This window comes from Eulemur rufifrons, chromosome 8 (assembly GCF_041146395.1).
Source record: "Eulemur rufifrons isolate Redbay chromosome 8, OSU_ERuf_1, whole genome shotgun sequence".
Classification (NCBI taxonomy): domain Eukaryota; kingdom Metazoa; phylum Chordata; class Mammalia; order Primates; family Lemuridae; genus Eulemur; species Eulemur rufifrons.
This window is the reverse complement of record NC_090990.1, coordinates 22,817,683-22,832,079: the sequence shown is the minus strand read 5'-3', so window position 1 is coordinate 22,832,079 and position 14,397 is coordinate 22,817,683. Positions and strand designations below refer to the sequence as shown.

The 14,397-nt window shown below is 45.6% G+C and overlaps 1 protein-coding gene across 10 annotated transcripts in view; it reads left to right on the top strand.

The window, feature by feature from the left end:
• PHC2 (polyhomeotic homolog 2) overlaps nucleotides 1–14,397 on the top strand; it is a 103,134-nt gene that overhangs the window by 81,183 nt on the left and 7,554 nt on the right. For all 10 annotated transcript variants that reach the window (XM_069479738.1, XM_069479736.1, XM_069479735.1 and 7 more), the window contains 2 exons: nucleotides 11,667–11,869; nucleotides 13,551–13,680. In XM_069479738.1, coding sequence (XP_069335839.1) covers nucleotides 11,667–11,869; nucleotides 13,551–13,680 — 333 coding nt within the window. The remainder of the gene's footprint in view (nucleotides 1–11,666; nucleotides 11,870–13,550; nucleotides 13,681–14,397) is intronic.

The window sequence follows — 14,397 nt, the reverse complement described above, 5'->3', positions numbered from 1 at the left end:
GGGCCTCATGCTAGGCATTCAGTAACCATGTGCTGAGTAAAGTTCACCACCTATCAGAGTCCTTCCTTCACTAGCATGGATCAGCAAGCCACAATAAAATTAAACTTGGAAAAAAAACTAGGGAATAGATTAGTGGTTCCAGTTCTGGTGAATACTGCTCCATGTTAGTATGATATTTACCAAGGGTTTTTTCCCTCATCTTGAGTGAGATTTATATAAATATAAATCTAAATTTATATTAAAGTTCTCTCAGCTGTTCAATATTTAATCTCCAGACAGATTTGGTCCCACCTACAAAAAGATTCTCTTCTGAAAAGATACCTAATAGAGATGAGAGTAGGGAAATGAGAATAAGGAGTCTTCGTAAATAATAGTTTCTCTTTCATTCCCTTTATTTTGTGCCATTTTGCAACTGGAAAATGAAGATGATTTTCTATGGCCCGGTGAAATCTCACAAAAGTGGTTATAGAGAGAGGCTTTTGTGTACCCCTCAGGAGACTGTCCTGAAATGAAGTCTCGTGTCTGAGCCTGCCCACCCCTTCCACCTCACCCCACTCCCACCCCATGGAGACACAGGGTGAGGACTGACTGCCTCATGTAATCCACTCTGATGGGGCCTTTGTGCCAATGACAGAAATGGCTCTTTTCAGTGATTTAGCACCTTGTTTGGTGGAACCCAAAGCTGGACTGCCCCTCAAGGTAGAAATCTGAACATATATGGATTTATGTTCTAAATGTTTTTATGGCATGGTTTAAACTACAGTGTGAGTCACCAGTTAAAACTCTTTTTGAGTATGTTTTCTGTTTAAAAAAAGGTTGCCTATTTAAGATAACTGATTACTTATTCACACCTCAAATAGATGGAGGTTTCATTTTATTAAACACTGACTTATTTAAAATTTTTCATTTTGAATTACTAGCTACATCAGAACACTGATTTGATGTCTGTAAAGATATTCAGAGGCAAACCATCTTTAATTCTACTTTACAACATGGATGTTTTGGGAGTTGTTAGGAATATAATCAACCATTTGCTTATCTAAGACGACTTTCTTACAAATTCTGGACTTTTTTCCCCCATCAATAACAAAAGTAGAATGTAATTGACATGGTCAAGAAATGGGCTGCTTTATAGTTCATCAAGAATTACTCAATTAAATATTACTCATTTTTGAAGATAAAATTATAGTAAAACATAGCACATAATTTCAGTTATTATGGGATTTATTATAAGGCCTTCTAGGCCAGCATAGAAAACTTCGTAGTTTTTTTTCCTTCCACTTCCAAATTATTTATAGTCAGTAAAAAAAGGATGTGCTTTCCTATCCTTTCAGTTTCCAAGTGATATTTTAGTTTAGATGTCCAAAAGAAAAGAACATTTCTTTCTACATCTGCTAAAGAAATGACTGCTGTTAAACACAGATTGCCAGTATTCTAAGATGAATCCAGATGTTGAAAAGAGTCCCAGTTTGCTATTATGACTTTTTTTAAAGCATAAGCAAATGTCTGTTTCTTGGATGATTTTCTCTTCAGCAGTGGACATTATTATCATATTTCTATTAAGCAGAGATGACTATTAGATGCCACGTCATAACCAGCTCTCCAGTAGATTAGGAGGACAAGGCTTGATACTGAATATTGGAACTGTTGGCAAGAAAATGAAAGTCCATGACTGCTGTGAGTTATTTTTAAAGCTCTAGCTGCATGGCTATTATGTCTCAAATACTGTCTAATTATCCTTAGTTACTGATATGTTTAGTATATTTGAAACCATCCATATGTGGCCTAAAAGCCACACAGCTATATTAAGACATTTTTAAACAGTCAAAGCAATGACACTTTAAGTTAAAACAAAATTATGTGAAGCAAATACTTTTTTTAAAAAAAATTGGATTAAATGCACATTTTTAGTTCTCCAGTAATAAGTAGTAATCTGTTCTATCAGTTGACTGTGGCAAAGTAGGGTGACTGAAAACTTAAACAATGGTTACAAGAAGGAAGGGAGAGGGTCATGTTTTCCAGGAGCAGAAATTATCTGTAGGATTGATTTACAAGATATGTATTGTTTATTCCATTATAGAGACAAGACAACTGAGGCTTAGCACTCCCCACTCTGTCTCCACCGCCATCCCTGCCATTTTTCTAAAAATATTAGTGATCCTGAAGTTGGTAACCAAAAAAATAAATAAGTCATCATATTGGGGAACATGGTTGTCTTTCCATGTTATCAACCTGAAAATAATTACGGAATTTACTAAACATTTCTACATTTCTTTTGTAAACTGGTAGAAATTCATTTTCCATGAGTTTAGACTTTTAAACTGATATCTTTTCACAGGCTAAATCACCTCCTGGCATCATAAGTTCCATAAATTTACTATTTTCTAGGTAAAATGGTGCTTCCTTTTATTTGTCTCCAAGTTAGTCCCTTGTCTGCTTTCTGGCATTCTTCTGCACTGTCTACTTGATGCCCTCTGGGACTCTTTATAAAAGAACTATCTAGAAAGGAATTCTGGTGTTTGTTTTCTTGTCCTTTGGATTAATAGCCAATGACAATGAATTGAGACTTTGGTTTGCCCTACAGGGCAGAGGCATTTCTGTTATGTTGCATTCACAGTAGAGGTGACATTTTCTGCCTGAAGCCTGACCTCCAGAGGGCAAGGACAGGACACCCTGAGTAGACCAAGGCACTTAAGGAACTCGAACGATCCCTCAATTTGGGCCATGGGAAGAACAGCTCTGCTCTAAGGCTGTAAGAGGCCAGGCTCAGTGACGGAGTAAGATTAGGGTGATTTCCTAATGTTCTCTCAGGTCTTAGTGCTGTTGGCACTCCTGGGGCCCAGCCAAGCTCATTCCACTGTGTTCTGCCTGCATTGTCTTCCTTAATCCTCACCATAGCCATACAAGACAGATAAAGTACCCCATTTCATAGATGAGGAAACTGAGGCCTAGAGTAACTTGCCTGGCATTACAAGATAGGATTTAAGCCTACGGTCTTCTGATCTCATAGTCTTAACTTCCACGTGTCACAGCTCCTACATGTGTTCAATGCAGGTATGTTACACATACAAACTCTAGTATTTACTGTGACTTCACAAGACAGGCAGGCAGTACGATCCTCATTTTCACAGATGGAGAAACTAAGACTTAGAGCAGGTACTAAGTGCTTGAAGCCACACACATAATCAAAGATGGAACCCAGGTCTGACCCCCGGAGCCAGTGCTCTTTCCCCTCTGCCATTCTTCCTTTCCTCCCTGTGACCCCGATATCTACTGTATGGACTCTCCTGTTGGCCCTAGACATCCTGCCTTTTGACATCATGGCATCTGACAGAGCACTGTGATGTGAGACTCTCTGGGAGCCCTGGACCTTGGCAATGGATACCATCGTTCTGGCGTCTATCACCAGTGTTAAGTGCAACTCTTTGAAAACTCCCTTAACTCCCTGCAGTCAGGGTTAGCTATTGTTCCCTGGTGCGCTGGCCTGTTGGAAGCCACCCTGTGGTCCTGCAGGTGCTGCTGCTGAGTTTGACCCGGGGCCCCTGCTGCAGCCTCGGCCGTGGGCTGGGAAGCAGTTCAAGCAGCTGTCTGGAAATCCCCCATTGCTCCCGTTGTCCCGAACTGCATGGGGGAGGGCGGCTGTCCGCTCCATTGACTCCTTCCCTCATAGCTGGGGGTGACAGCTTGGAAAACATTCAGCTGTTTACAATTCAGCTTATGTACACTTCAGCTGGGGATTGTGGGTGAGTCAGAAGGGCTGCTCTCTTTGCCTGTGTCCTGAGAGACAGCGTGAAAGTCAGCTGTATGGTAATGGCTGCCAGTAAGGGAGGAGCCCCCTCCGTAACAGATGCCTTACCGGGAGCTGGTCAGCCCAGATGCTTAAGATCCAGGAAGTCTGACTCCTCTCCAGTCCTCCTAACCCAGACCCAACAAGGGCATTCTGCAGTGACACTTGGGGGCGGGGCGCTTGTTCCCCTGACTCAGCCTGTATTTCAATTCCTCTGGCTGGCTCCCCTGCAGAGAACCTGGGTGTGGATCCAGGGCCACACCTTCCTGTGACCCTCAGCAGAGCCCCAAAGGGATCCTCCTGTCACTGCTGTGTCTTCCCCTGTGTCTGCGAGAGGCTCTTCAGAGCAGACTGCCCTTGTTTGCAGAGCTGAGGAAGGTGCCCTGAGGGGCAGGGAAGCGATGGCATATCCAGTGAGGGAGCCACAGCCTGCTGTGTGTCCTCCAGGCAGGGAGGCCTTGCCTGCCTGACAGCTCTGCCCTTAGCGGAGTTGAAAAGTTACAAACATTTGGCATTGGTTCCTCCCACCTCTGGTACGCAGAGGACCCAGTGCGGGAAGGGGCCTACAATTTTCCCACTACCAAGAGCTCCTTTTGTGCGTGTTTTATAGAAGATGCCATCTTCCAAATAAATGGCATTCACTCTTGACAGTTCTAAAGTGCACACTTGTAACGTGTACAGTATGCACTTGAGAGGCATGTGTAATCAATGTAAATTGAGTTTAGAAAACACTTGTGGGGGAAATGGGTCATCTTAACAACTGATAGCATTTTAGAATTTGGGAAACATGGTATTAATAATAGCACATTTTGCCCTTTTGCAGGTATATGTGCTGTTTCCTTTCAGCTTCTTAAAATCCTGAATCTAGCTTGTGGATCCTGACTAACTTTGTTCCGGGATCCCTTCCTTAGTAGTGCAGGAATCCCAGTCTGGTAACCACCCATCTAAATCCTCCCACCCTCTCAACCCAAATGCTCCAGCCCTCGTGCGATGTCTGGCCTCTGCTTCAGTGTGTCTCAGAGCGGAGATGACATGTTCTGTGCTCTTTTCCCAAGTGCCCTCCTGCCGTCCATGGCTCATAAAGCGCAGCCCACCCAGGGAAGTCTAAAGCACTGGCTTCTGCCACTGCCCGCCTTTTGTGACCTTGCCTAAGTCACCTCACTCCCAAGGCCCAGTTGTTTCAACTGGGAAATTAAGATGTTAGAGTCAGGGCCTTTCTAGCTCTAATCCTCTGTGATGCGGTGCCGCCGGGTGATCCAAAACAATCACCTCCCACCCCCTCCCACCATACCTCTGTCCCTAAGTTGGGAGGAAAGCAATCTGCTTATCTGCGTCAGGTGATTCACAGTAAGGTGTGAACGACTGTAGAGACAGACTTGCGATTTAAAGGTTGTTAACCAAATGACCCTCTTTAATTGATGGACTCCGCCAGGGTCCCAGGCTAGACCTGGAGCCTGCCTGTCTTCTACCTGCCCTCCCTCCTCTCTCCCTCCCCTGGGTAGGAAACAAATTGTCAACAAATTGGTGCGAATGAAATATCTTGCTTCCTGCACTTTCAGAGTGGCACTAATTTCTTTGGGGCCCAAATAGAACTAAAGAGACTGTAAAGAGTGTTCCCCAGACCCTTCCACAAGGACTGGCTATTCTGCCCTCAGCTTCCCGTGCTGCGGTACAGCCTGCTGCTTGGCCCAGCTACGGGCTGCGTTGGCTGCTCTCTGTCTCCTGGATGTGGTTTCACTGGGCATCACTCTGCAGGTGCTGCACTCAGGCTCTCCCTAGAGCAAGCAGTTCCTTAGGAACCCTGCTGTCCCCACCCTGGCCACATGGCTGGGCCTGCTAAGCTGACGCACAATGAGCATGACTTCAGTGCCAGGGGCTTGGCAAGTGCTCTGTGTTTTATATGTGACCTTGTTTTGCCATTTGTTGACAGAATTTACTGCAAGAAAATCATCCATGTTATCACCTTCTCTGCTTCCTTAATTTTTTTTTTTTTGCAGTACTTTAAGTTGCTGTGTTATGCTTCCTTAAATTCTTTAGCCATTTCATTAGCTCTGTCTTACTCCTACACTACTCCAGCCAAGCAGGAGTAGTTAGAAGTCTTTTAAATTAAAATACATACTCCCTCCTCATGACAGAGAAAGTGGAAATCAGGCATTGACCAAGCTGAGGGGTAGAAGCAGCTCTGCTTGGTCTCCATATCCTCTGAAGCCGAGCCTTCAAGGCCTGTAGCGGCAAACAGAATGATTGCTAGGTCATCCAAAATACGCATTGCAGATGAGTACAGGTTCAGCACATCTAAAACCCAAAATCTGAAAATTTTTTAGCACCAACTTGATGCTCAGAGGAGTGCTTATTGGAGCAGTTTGGATTTTTGGATTTGGTATGTTCAACCAGTAGGCATATAATTCAAATATTCTGAAATCTGAAACACTTCTGGTCTCAAGCATTTCAGATAAGGGATACTCAGCGTGTACTAAACCATATTCCAATATAATTGAATATGAGAACTGGTTCTGAAGCAGCCAGATTTGGCACAGCTGGGACCCGCCTGCCCCTCTGTCTTCAGCAGGCTGGAGAGCTCAGCCTCTCTGGACACCTACCTACCAACCGGTCGTGAGGGTGGGGCCATTTTTCCAGGAGCCGCCCTGCCTCTGCCTCTTGAGGTCACCCCTGCCTTGCCAAGTGCTTGGATCCTGCATACATACTTCAGAGGGGACAGGGAATCCACAGGTCTGGAGATGGGGGTTCAACTTCTATCTTTGGGGGTAGACTTTAAAGCTGTACCTCAGTTCTGCTGCAGAAATCCTCACTGTAACAGGAAGAAGTAGACGAAAGAATAGCTCTTATTCTTTCTTATAGCCAGGTACCCAGAAGTGCCACTCCTGTAAGCAGGTACTAGCCTATCTGCTCTCAAATCATCATAGTTTCAGAAAGTAATCTGCAAATCTCAGCTGGTGCCCCGCGGCTTGTTTTGGTACCAGGGAGACCTGTACTCTTTATGAGGACAATGAAGACAGACCATGGGTTCCGTCCTTTCCAGTTTAACGGACATTAAGCATCTGTCATATCTTGGACATTGGGTTAGCCCCTCAAAATCTAGAGGTCCCTTGCCTAGAAAAACCTGTTCGCTTAGCAGAGATGACCAACCCCAAAGCAGATAATTTCACAAACAGGAGCAGAGAGAAGGGCCACTGGGTAGTCCTTCCCATTCTATCCTGCCCCTATAAGGGGGGGACATTTCTGCCAGGGCTGTGAGTGAGAAAAGCAGCCTAGGGATTGAGACATATTTTATGTAAGACTTCCCAGAACATGCCGCTCTGTTCATTCTGACCTGCATACTTGGCCCTTTGTGGTCAGCTTCAACTGAAGTCAAGAGTCTGCCTCCCCCCTCCCCCCACTGAAGCCTGGCTTTGCTCCCCTCCCCCAGCCTCTCCTGCCCAAGGTGTCTTGCCTCCACCTTTCAGTTTCAGGTTCCTGGCTATATACAGGCACTTGAGACCTGTGGGAATTCTCGCAGCACTGAACAGCCTCGGCCTGGCCTAGAGAAGGGAGTAAGGAAGATAGAGTATTTCTTTGTTTCTTTTATCTGGCCTCAGGGCCAGCAGGGCAGGTTTCTGCAAGTTTCACTGTTAAGCTGCTTTCCCCCAAGCAGGCCCGCAAAGCAGTCTGGGAGAGCGGGAAGCAGATTAAATTAATCTCAGAGCGCTGAGCTTGGCAGAGGGTGAGATTGTGTTTGGTTATTCCAGAAATAGCCCAAACTCCTTTGTTACTAAAGCAGATGATGAGCTGTTGGCCTGCAAGATGACTGCAAAGCAAAAGGGCTCCAAACCTTTGTATATTCATGAAACACTCTCCATTCTGTCTCTTGGATTCTCTCTCTCCTGTAACCTTCCCCAGGGTTATAATGGGGAGTGATAGTTTCCAGTGTTGTGGCGAAAGAGTTTTTTAGTTTGTTCTCTATCTTAATAATATCTTCTTTTTTTAAAACTCAGATTCCAAAAAGTCTTTGCTTCCCAGAGGTAAGCACTGACTCTGTATCCTCTAAGCCTGTGGTCCCCAGCCCCCGGGCTGCAGACTGGTACCAGTCCGTGGCCTGTTAGGAACCGGGCCGCACAGCAGGAGGTGAGTGGCAAGCCAGCAAGTGAAGCTTCATCTGTATTTACAGCCGCTCCCCATCGCTCGCCTCACTGCATAAGCTCCGCCTCCTGTCAGATGAGTGGCGGCATGAGATTCTCATGGGAGCCCGAACCCTACTGTTAACTGCACATGGAGGGACCTAGCTTGCACGCTCGTCATGAGACTCTAATGCCTGATGATCTGAGGTGGAGCCGACGTGGTGATGATCGCACTGGGGAGCGGAGGCAAATACAGATGATTGTCAGCAGAGAGGTTGACTGCACAATAAATGTAATGTGCTTGAATCATCCTGAAACCAGCCCCCACCCCCAGTTTGTGGAAAAACTGTCTTCCATGAAACTGGTCCCTGGTGTCAAAAAGCACTGCTCTAAGCTGGTGACGTACCTGTTCACTAGTGTATTTGGCATGAGGAAAGAATCTGACCTCAAGAGCTAGTCCACTGTCGTGCAGTGTACAGAACTGGCACCGCTCTGAGAGACAGGAAGGAGGGACGGGGAGAGAAGCTGAGCAAGGACAGAGAGATCCCATAAAAGGAGACAAGATATCAGAAGCTGCTTCGTGAGGAATATCAGTGAAAGCTTGGAGGTGAGAGTGCTCCCAGAATTTGGAGAAGAGTGGATTAATTCCATGGAGGAATTGATTAAACTGAAATGAGGGAGTCCTTCATTTACCTCCACCAGTGCTCTCAGTCCAAGATGTGACCATGTGTAAAACAAACACAAAAAAACCAAAAATCTTACTAACCATATCTCTTAGATTATGCTTAGTATTGACTGGGTACCTGACCTTAAAAGATGTAAGCAAACAGGACCTAGGAAGAAGGTTAACTTGCGACCTTTTTGTATAAGAATAGTTAAAAGGGCTGGGCGAAGTGGCTCACATCTATAATCCCAGCACTTTGGGAGGCCGAGGTAGAATTGCTTGAGGCCAGGAGTTTGAGACCAGCCTGGGCAACATAGCGAGACCCTGTCTCTACAAAAAAAATTAAAAATTAGCTAGGTATGTTGGCACACACCTGTAGTCCCAGCTACTCAGGAGGCTGAGGCAGGAGGATCACCTTGAGAGCCTAGGAGATCAAAGTTCCAGTGAGCTATGATAGCGCCACTGCACTCCAACCTATGCAATAGAGCAAGACCCCATCTCTAAAAATAATAATAAAAAAAGAAATAGTTGAAAGAGCAGGAGGGGGTTGGCCTTGAGAGAATATATTTGGTATCCTGAAAGACATCCTTCGTGATACTAGGAGCATCTCTTGAGCATTTCTTCCTAAGCTAGCACTGCATTGCTATTCACTGTCTCATTTAATCTTCACAGCAACACCTAAGGTATGTAGTAGTATCCAACGAACTGAGGCTCGGAGAGGGACGGTGACTTGCCCGTGGTTCACTCAGTAGTAGAGACCAGTCTCTAAGCCAGGTCTAAACCTGTGTTTTTGCTCGTAATACAAATCTAATTGGCCTTGTTCTCTGTGGGCTTAAGGAACAGAACCAGGATAACTGGGTAGAAATTAACAGGAAGACAGATTTTTGGCTCATTATAAGGAAGAACTAATGAGCTGTCCAAGGTGGGAACAAACTACTTGAGGGGTAGTGAGTTCCTCTGTCACTAGGTGGATTCAAACAAATGCCAGAAATTCACTGGGTGGGGGCATTAGAGGGAATGTGCAAGCATTGGTAAGAGATTGAACCAGACTTTCCAATCCTGTGATTCTATAATCCACAGTTTATTAGATTCATCAGAGAATATTTTACTACGCTCTGATTAGGAGGAAATAGCCATCATCTAAAAATAAAATTTTAGCTTTCATAGTAAGCTTTGTATTATAACAACATTTATTCATCATTTTAAATAATATATATTTGTTTCTTTGCATATTTAAAATATTAAAATATAAAATCAGAGGAAAATATAATTGTGTGAACACAGACAATATTTTAAAGTTAAAAGCAGAGAAACTTAATTTGATTGTGTCATTAACTCAGTTCTACTTTTTCATAGATTTTTTTTTTTTTCAGTTCACAAACACCTTTACGATTTAGAAAGACTGATTCCAAAATAGGGGGAATTTCTCCATCTCTATAGAAAAGCCAAAGCTGTTTTAAAATTTTTTTTTCAAATGAATATGGACATATAGAAATTTTCTAACTTGCTGGTGACTGTCGCAAATAAAAATTAGTTTAAAAAATAAAACTCCAAAACCTCACAGTCCCATGTCTTGCTCAGCTCTGAGGTTTATTATATAGTTGCATTATGGAGGACTGAGTACTAAAGACATGTGTCATAACCAACTCTTTTTCATTAAAAAACTCTTTATCCTGGTTTATTGAGCATTAGGACTACTAGTAAGAAAATGAGCTTGAGGGGATCATGATCCATTGTGACCCAGTTATAAACCTTTTCTAAAATGTGTCTATTTTGATTTCTCCATGTATATAATTAGGCACTGTGAATTCCTATTCTGTGCTGGGATTTTGAATCTTTAACATGAAATAAGAGCGTCTTCATATAAAGTTTTGTATAAAAATTAAGTAACTAATGTACTGACATACTTTAAAAACAAATAATATTTCTCTCTCTCTCACACACACACCCTACACTGGGCTATACTTATAGGCTTGTTGCAATAAAGAAATGGCCTTTTCTTTATTTTTTCTTTTTTAGGAAGTTCTGTGTCAAAGGCAACCTCAGCTCACTGGGCAGTTGGTGGTGGCGGAGAACAGCCCTGGGAAGGGGGCGGGGAGTGAGTTACACAGTGAGGAGAGGAAGTCTTGCACCCCTGCCGCATAAGGCAGTTCACGAGAGATGCTGTCTGAAGTGGAAGAGAGGAAGTCTACCATGGTGTGGTTGTGTATCAGCACCTCGTCACACTTTGTGGAACACTCTGTTAGGTCTTTTAGAGGAAGGCTAGCAGGCCCATGGAGGAGGAGAACTCAGGAAAGGCTGTCCACAGAAAGATGGAGGGAGGGGTCTGTGATTTGCTGAGGATCAGATTTGGTCTAGAGCTGAGAACTGGGCAAGAGGCCTGGTTGAGAGCACTGGGCCAGGAGAAACAGCATAGAAAATCTCAGCTCTGCTTAGCAGCTTCCTTGGTGGAGAAATAGAAGATATGCTTATCTTAATGCAGTGACCCCCAAATAACCAGTCTTTGAAATCAGATCTGCATGATAGTGTGCACTTGAGGTTCAACCCCCAAATTCCCTTGGCCTCAATTTCTGAGGCTCAGTGCTTTGACATTTCACAGGGCTCCTAAAATCTAATCTTCCTCCAAGACACCACACAGAAGGTTCATTTAACCTCTTACCTCAAACTCTCTCATACTCTAAACTGTATACATAGTTCAGCTTCATATCCTGATTTTAGATGTCACCTTGAATACTTAATTTTCTCCCTCAAACTGAATGTTACCTTACTTGTCCAAATCAGTATCAACCAAGGTCTTACCTCCTCCAGGACAGAATTCTTGTCCGTTTAACCTGGTTAAACTGCCCTTAGCACTGTGGGAAATTAAGAAACATTGCTAGCTGATTAGCTGCATCGTCGCAGAACTGACTGTACTCACCTTGGTGGTCCACTGCAACTGCACCACTTTTCAATGGGTCATTGAGAGAGGGCACTGCTTGGTTTGCATTGTCGTTTGGCTCCATGGAGAAAGCCAGGCACAGTGAGTCCTCAGTGTCCCCCTCCGGGCCTGGACTCCGGTTCTGATCTCCCCTGCTTTGTCTTCCTCCTCTCCCTCATGCAGAGACAGGGCAGGGCATTGTTCATGCACTGACCGACCTCAGCAGCCCCGGCATGACCTCAGGGAACGGAAACTCTGCCTCCAGCATCGCCGGCACTGCCCCCCAGAATGGTGAGAATAAACCACCACAGGCCATTGTGAAACCCCAAATCCTGACGCATGTTATCGAAGGGTTTGTGATCCAGGAGGGGGCGGAGCCTTTCCCGGTACGGACTACTTCTTTTCCCCTCTTTTTTTTTTTTTTTTAAGTATATTTTGGATGTGTATTAGAATATTTTTACATTTCCATGTAAAATTTCTAAAAATGTGAACAATTTGCTCTTTCTTGCTAATTTCCTCCCCTAAAGAATGTCAGAGCCATTTCTTTCTAGAATTGAGTATCTTTCCATGGTCTAGAAGCGGGGTCAGTGATCTAGAATAATTGTCAAGACCCCTTGGATAGAGTCTCCACGCACAGACTCAGCCGTGTCCCTGCCTGGTGATGTGGGACACTTTGGTTAAAAGAGAGTTCACTTTGGGGTATTTGGTGAGGGAAGAGGGACTTTGGGAAATTAGACCTCATTGAGTTTTGAATGCCAGAACCTCTGAATGGCAAAACTTCGGCCGTTAGAAAACAACAGGAACCTGCATAGAACAGAATTCTCAAGATACGTACATGGGAAAGTAAGATGGGGGAGTAGGGTCACAACCTGAGGCTTTTCTTCTGGGGGCCTTGAAAGGGGAGTGAATGAGAGTGAGGGGCATTCAGCAAGGGCACAAGCAAGTGCCTCCAATTAAAGCATAAGAACAAAGGGAAATGTAAAAGAATCACAAAGATGGGTTATTAGAACAAAGCCCCAGAGCTGGTTTTGAGCGGTGTGACTCGGAGGACAGGTGGTACTGCTCTGCAGGTGTGGAGCAGCCTAGAGCCAGGTGCACACTGGCCTCTCTCCTGACGAACAGTGTCTGGCTGTTGGACACGCACCATCTTCTGGGATACCATCTGCCTTTTGCTCATTCTTTGGACCCATGAATGGTGTGATTAGTCAGCAGAAGACTCTGAGCTTGATTAACTGAGATGGGTGAACAGTTCTTAAAAACCAAAAGACAAAAAGGTTTTTGTCCTCCTTCCCTCTGGAGGTTGTCCAAAGCCAATGGCAAAGAAATCTACCTGGAGCACCTTCGCCATAAGTAGCTCTGTTACATCCTTTCCCTCATTAGACTGGGTGCTGCCCTTGGCCTCCTGGAGTAACACTAGAAACCAGCTGAGCTCACAGGGTGGAGGCAGATTGAATAGCACTGCTCGCATCGCCCTAGAGCCGGACACCATGTGATGTAGCCACCAGACTGCCTGAACAAAGGCAGCAAAGGCAGAGCCAAAAGCGTGAACAGCCATTCTGGGATCCTGACGACCACAGAGGGCTGTGTGGCCCAGGGTCCGTGTATTCCTGCTCTCCTCCACAGCTGCCTGTACCTCGGGCTTGGGTGGGGCAGTGGTAAGGCAGACAACAGTAAGAAATCAAAAAATGGGTGCTGGGTCTCTCTCTCGTACGTATACTCTCACACACAGACTCAGCTCTGTCCCTGCCTGGCACCGTGTGAGCACTGGGTCTTGGCACTTGATCTGGAGCTGTGGGAAACCTGATCTCTGCCCTTAGACTCCTGAGCAATGATCCATTGTCCTGGCCTGAAGCCATTTCTGTACTGTGTTGCCCATTAGCATCTTGCCTCGTGAGCTAAACAGCAAAATAAGGCCTTGCAGGGCACACGTGGATGATGACCTGGGTAAGGTTTAAGCAGGGCTAGCATCTGCACCTGGATACTTTATATATGTAATTGTGATAAGGCTGGACAGCAAGGAAGCATCTCCACCTGACCCTCACGGCCTCCGTATCACCTGTCCTCTAGGTGGGACGCTCGTCCCTGCTGGTGGGGAATCTCAAGAAGAAGTATGCACAGGGGTTCTTGCCTGAGAAACTTCCACAGCAGGAGCACACGACCACCACTGACTCGGAGATGGAAGAGCCCTATCTGCAAGGTAGGCATCTCAGACCCTCGATCTTACGGCCTTCCAACTGGGCTGGAAAGGCAGGCCTTGCCTGCTTCCTTTCTTGATGTCCATAGAGGAACTCTGAGCCAGGGGTATGTAAATATTTCCCCCAGTGCCCTCAGCCTCTCTCCCTAGAAAACAGGGATGGGAGAAATCAGGGAAACCATTTGTCCCCTGCTTCTCCAACCCCACTCCAGCCACCCACAGGATGCCAAGAGTTGATTCTCCCTGGGAATCATTGGCAAGTTGCAGGAGTGTAGAACCCGCTGGGCGAGTCATGCCCTTCATTACTGCCTCGGGAGCCTGTGCGTGGGACCGGGGTCAGCTCGGAGGCACGGCAGCAGCCGGGCAAGAGCTGCATTTTCCATGGGAACCACTGACTAGCAGGGCTGTGCAGTCACGGCAGTGTAGGCCTCTGGGTTCTGTCACCCAGCTCAGCCGCCAGCTAGATGGAGCGAGGTGGGGTGGCGTGATCCCAGCACCCAGGGCGTCTCCCGCAAGCCTCCTGCCTTCTTCCACTGTCATAAGAAGGTGCTGATTCTTCCCCACCTGTGTTTTCCCTCAGGCTTGCAGCACTTGGAAGAGAAAAATGTCAACTATACAAGGGGCATCACCAGACACTTGGGTACTTTATGGGGGGAAACAGCCCTTCCAAAACCAGTGATGAGAACAATTTGACATTTTCCAAGCTAGACTGCTGCCGTG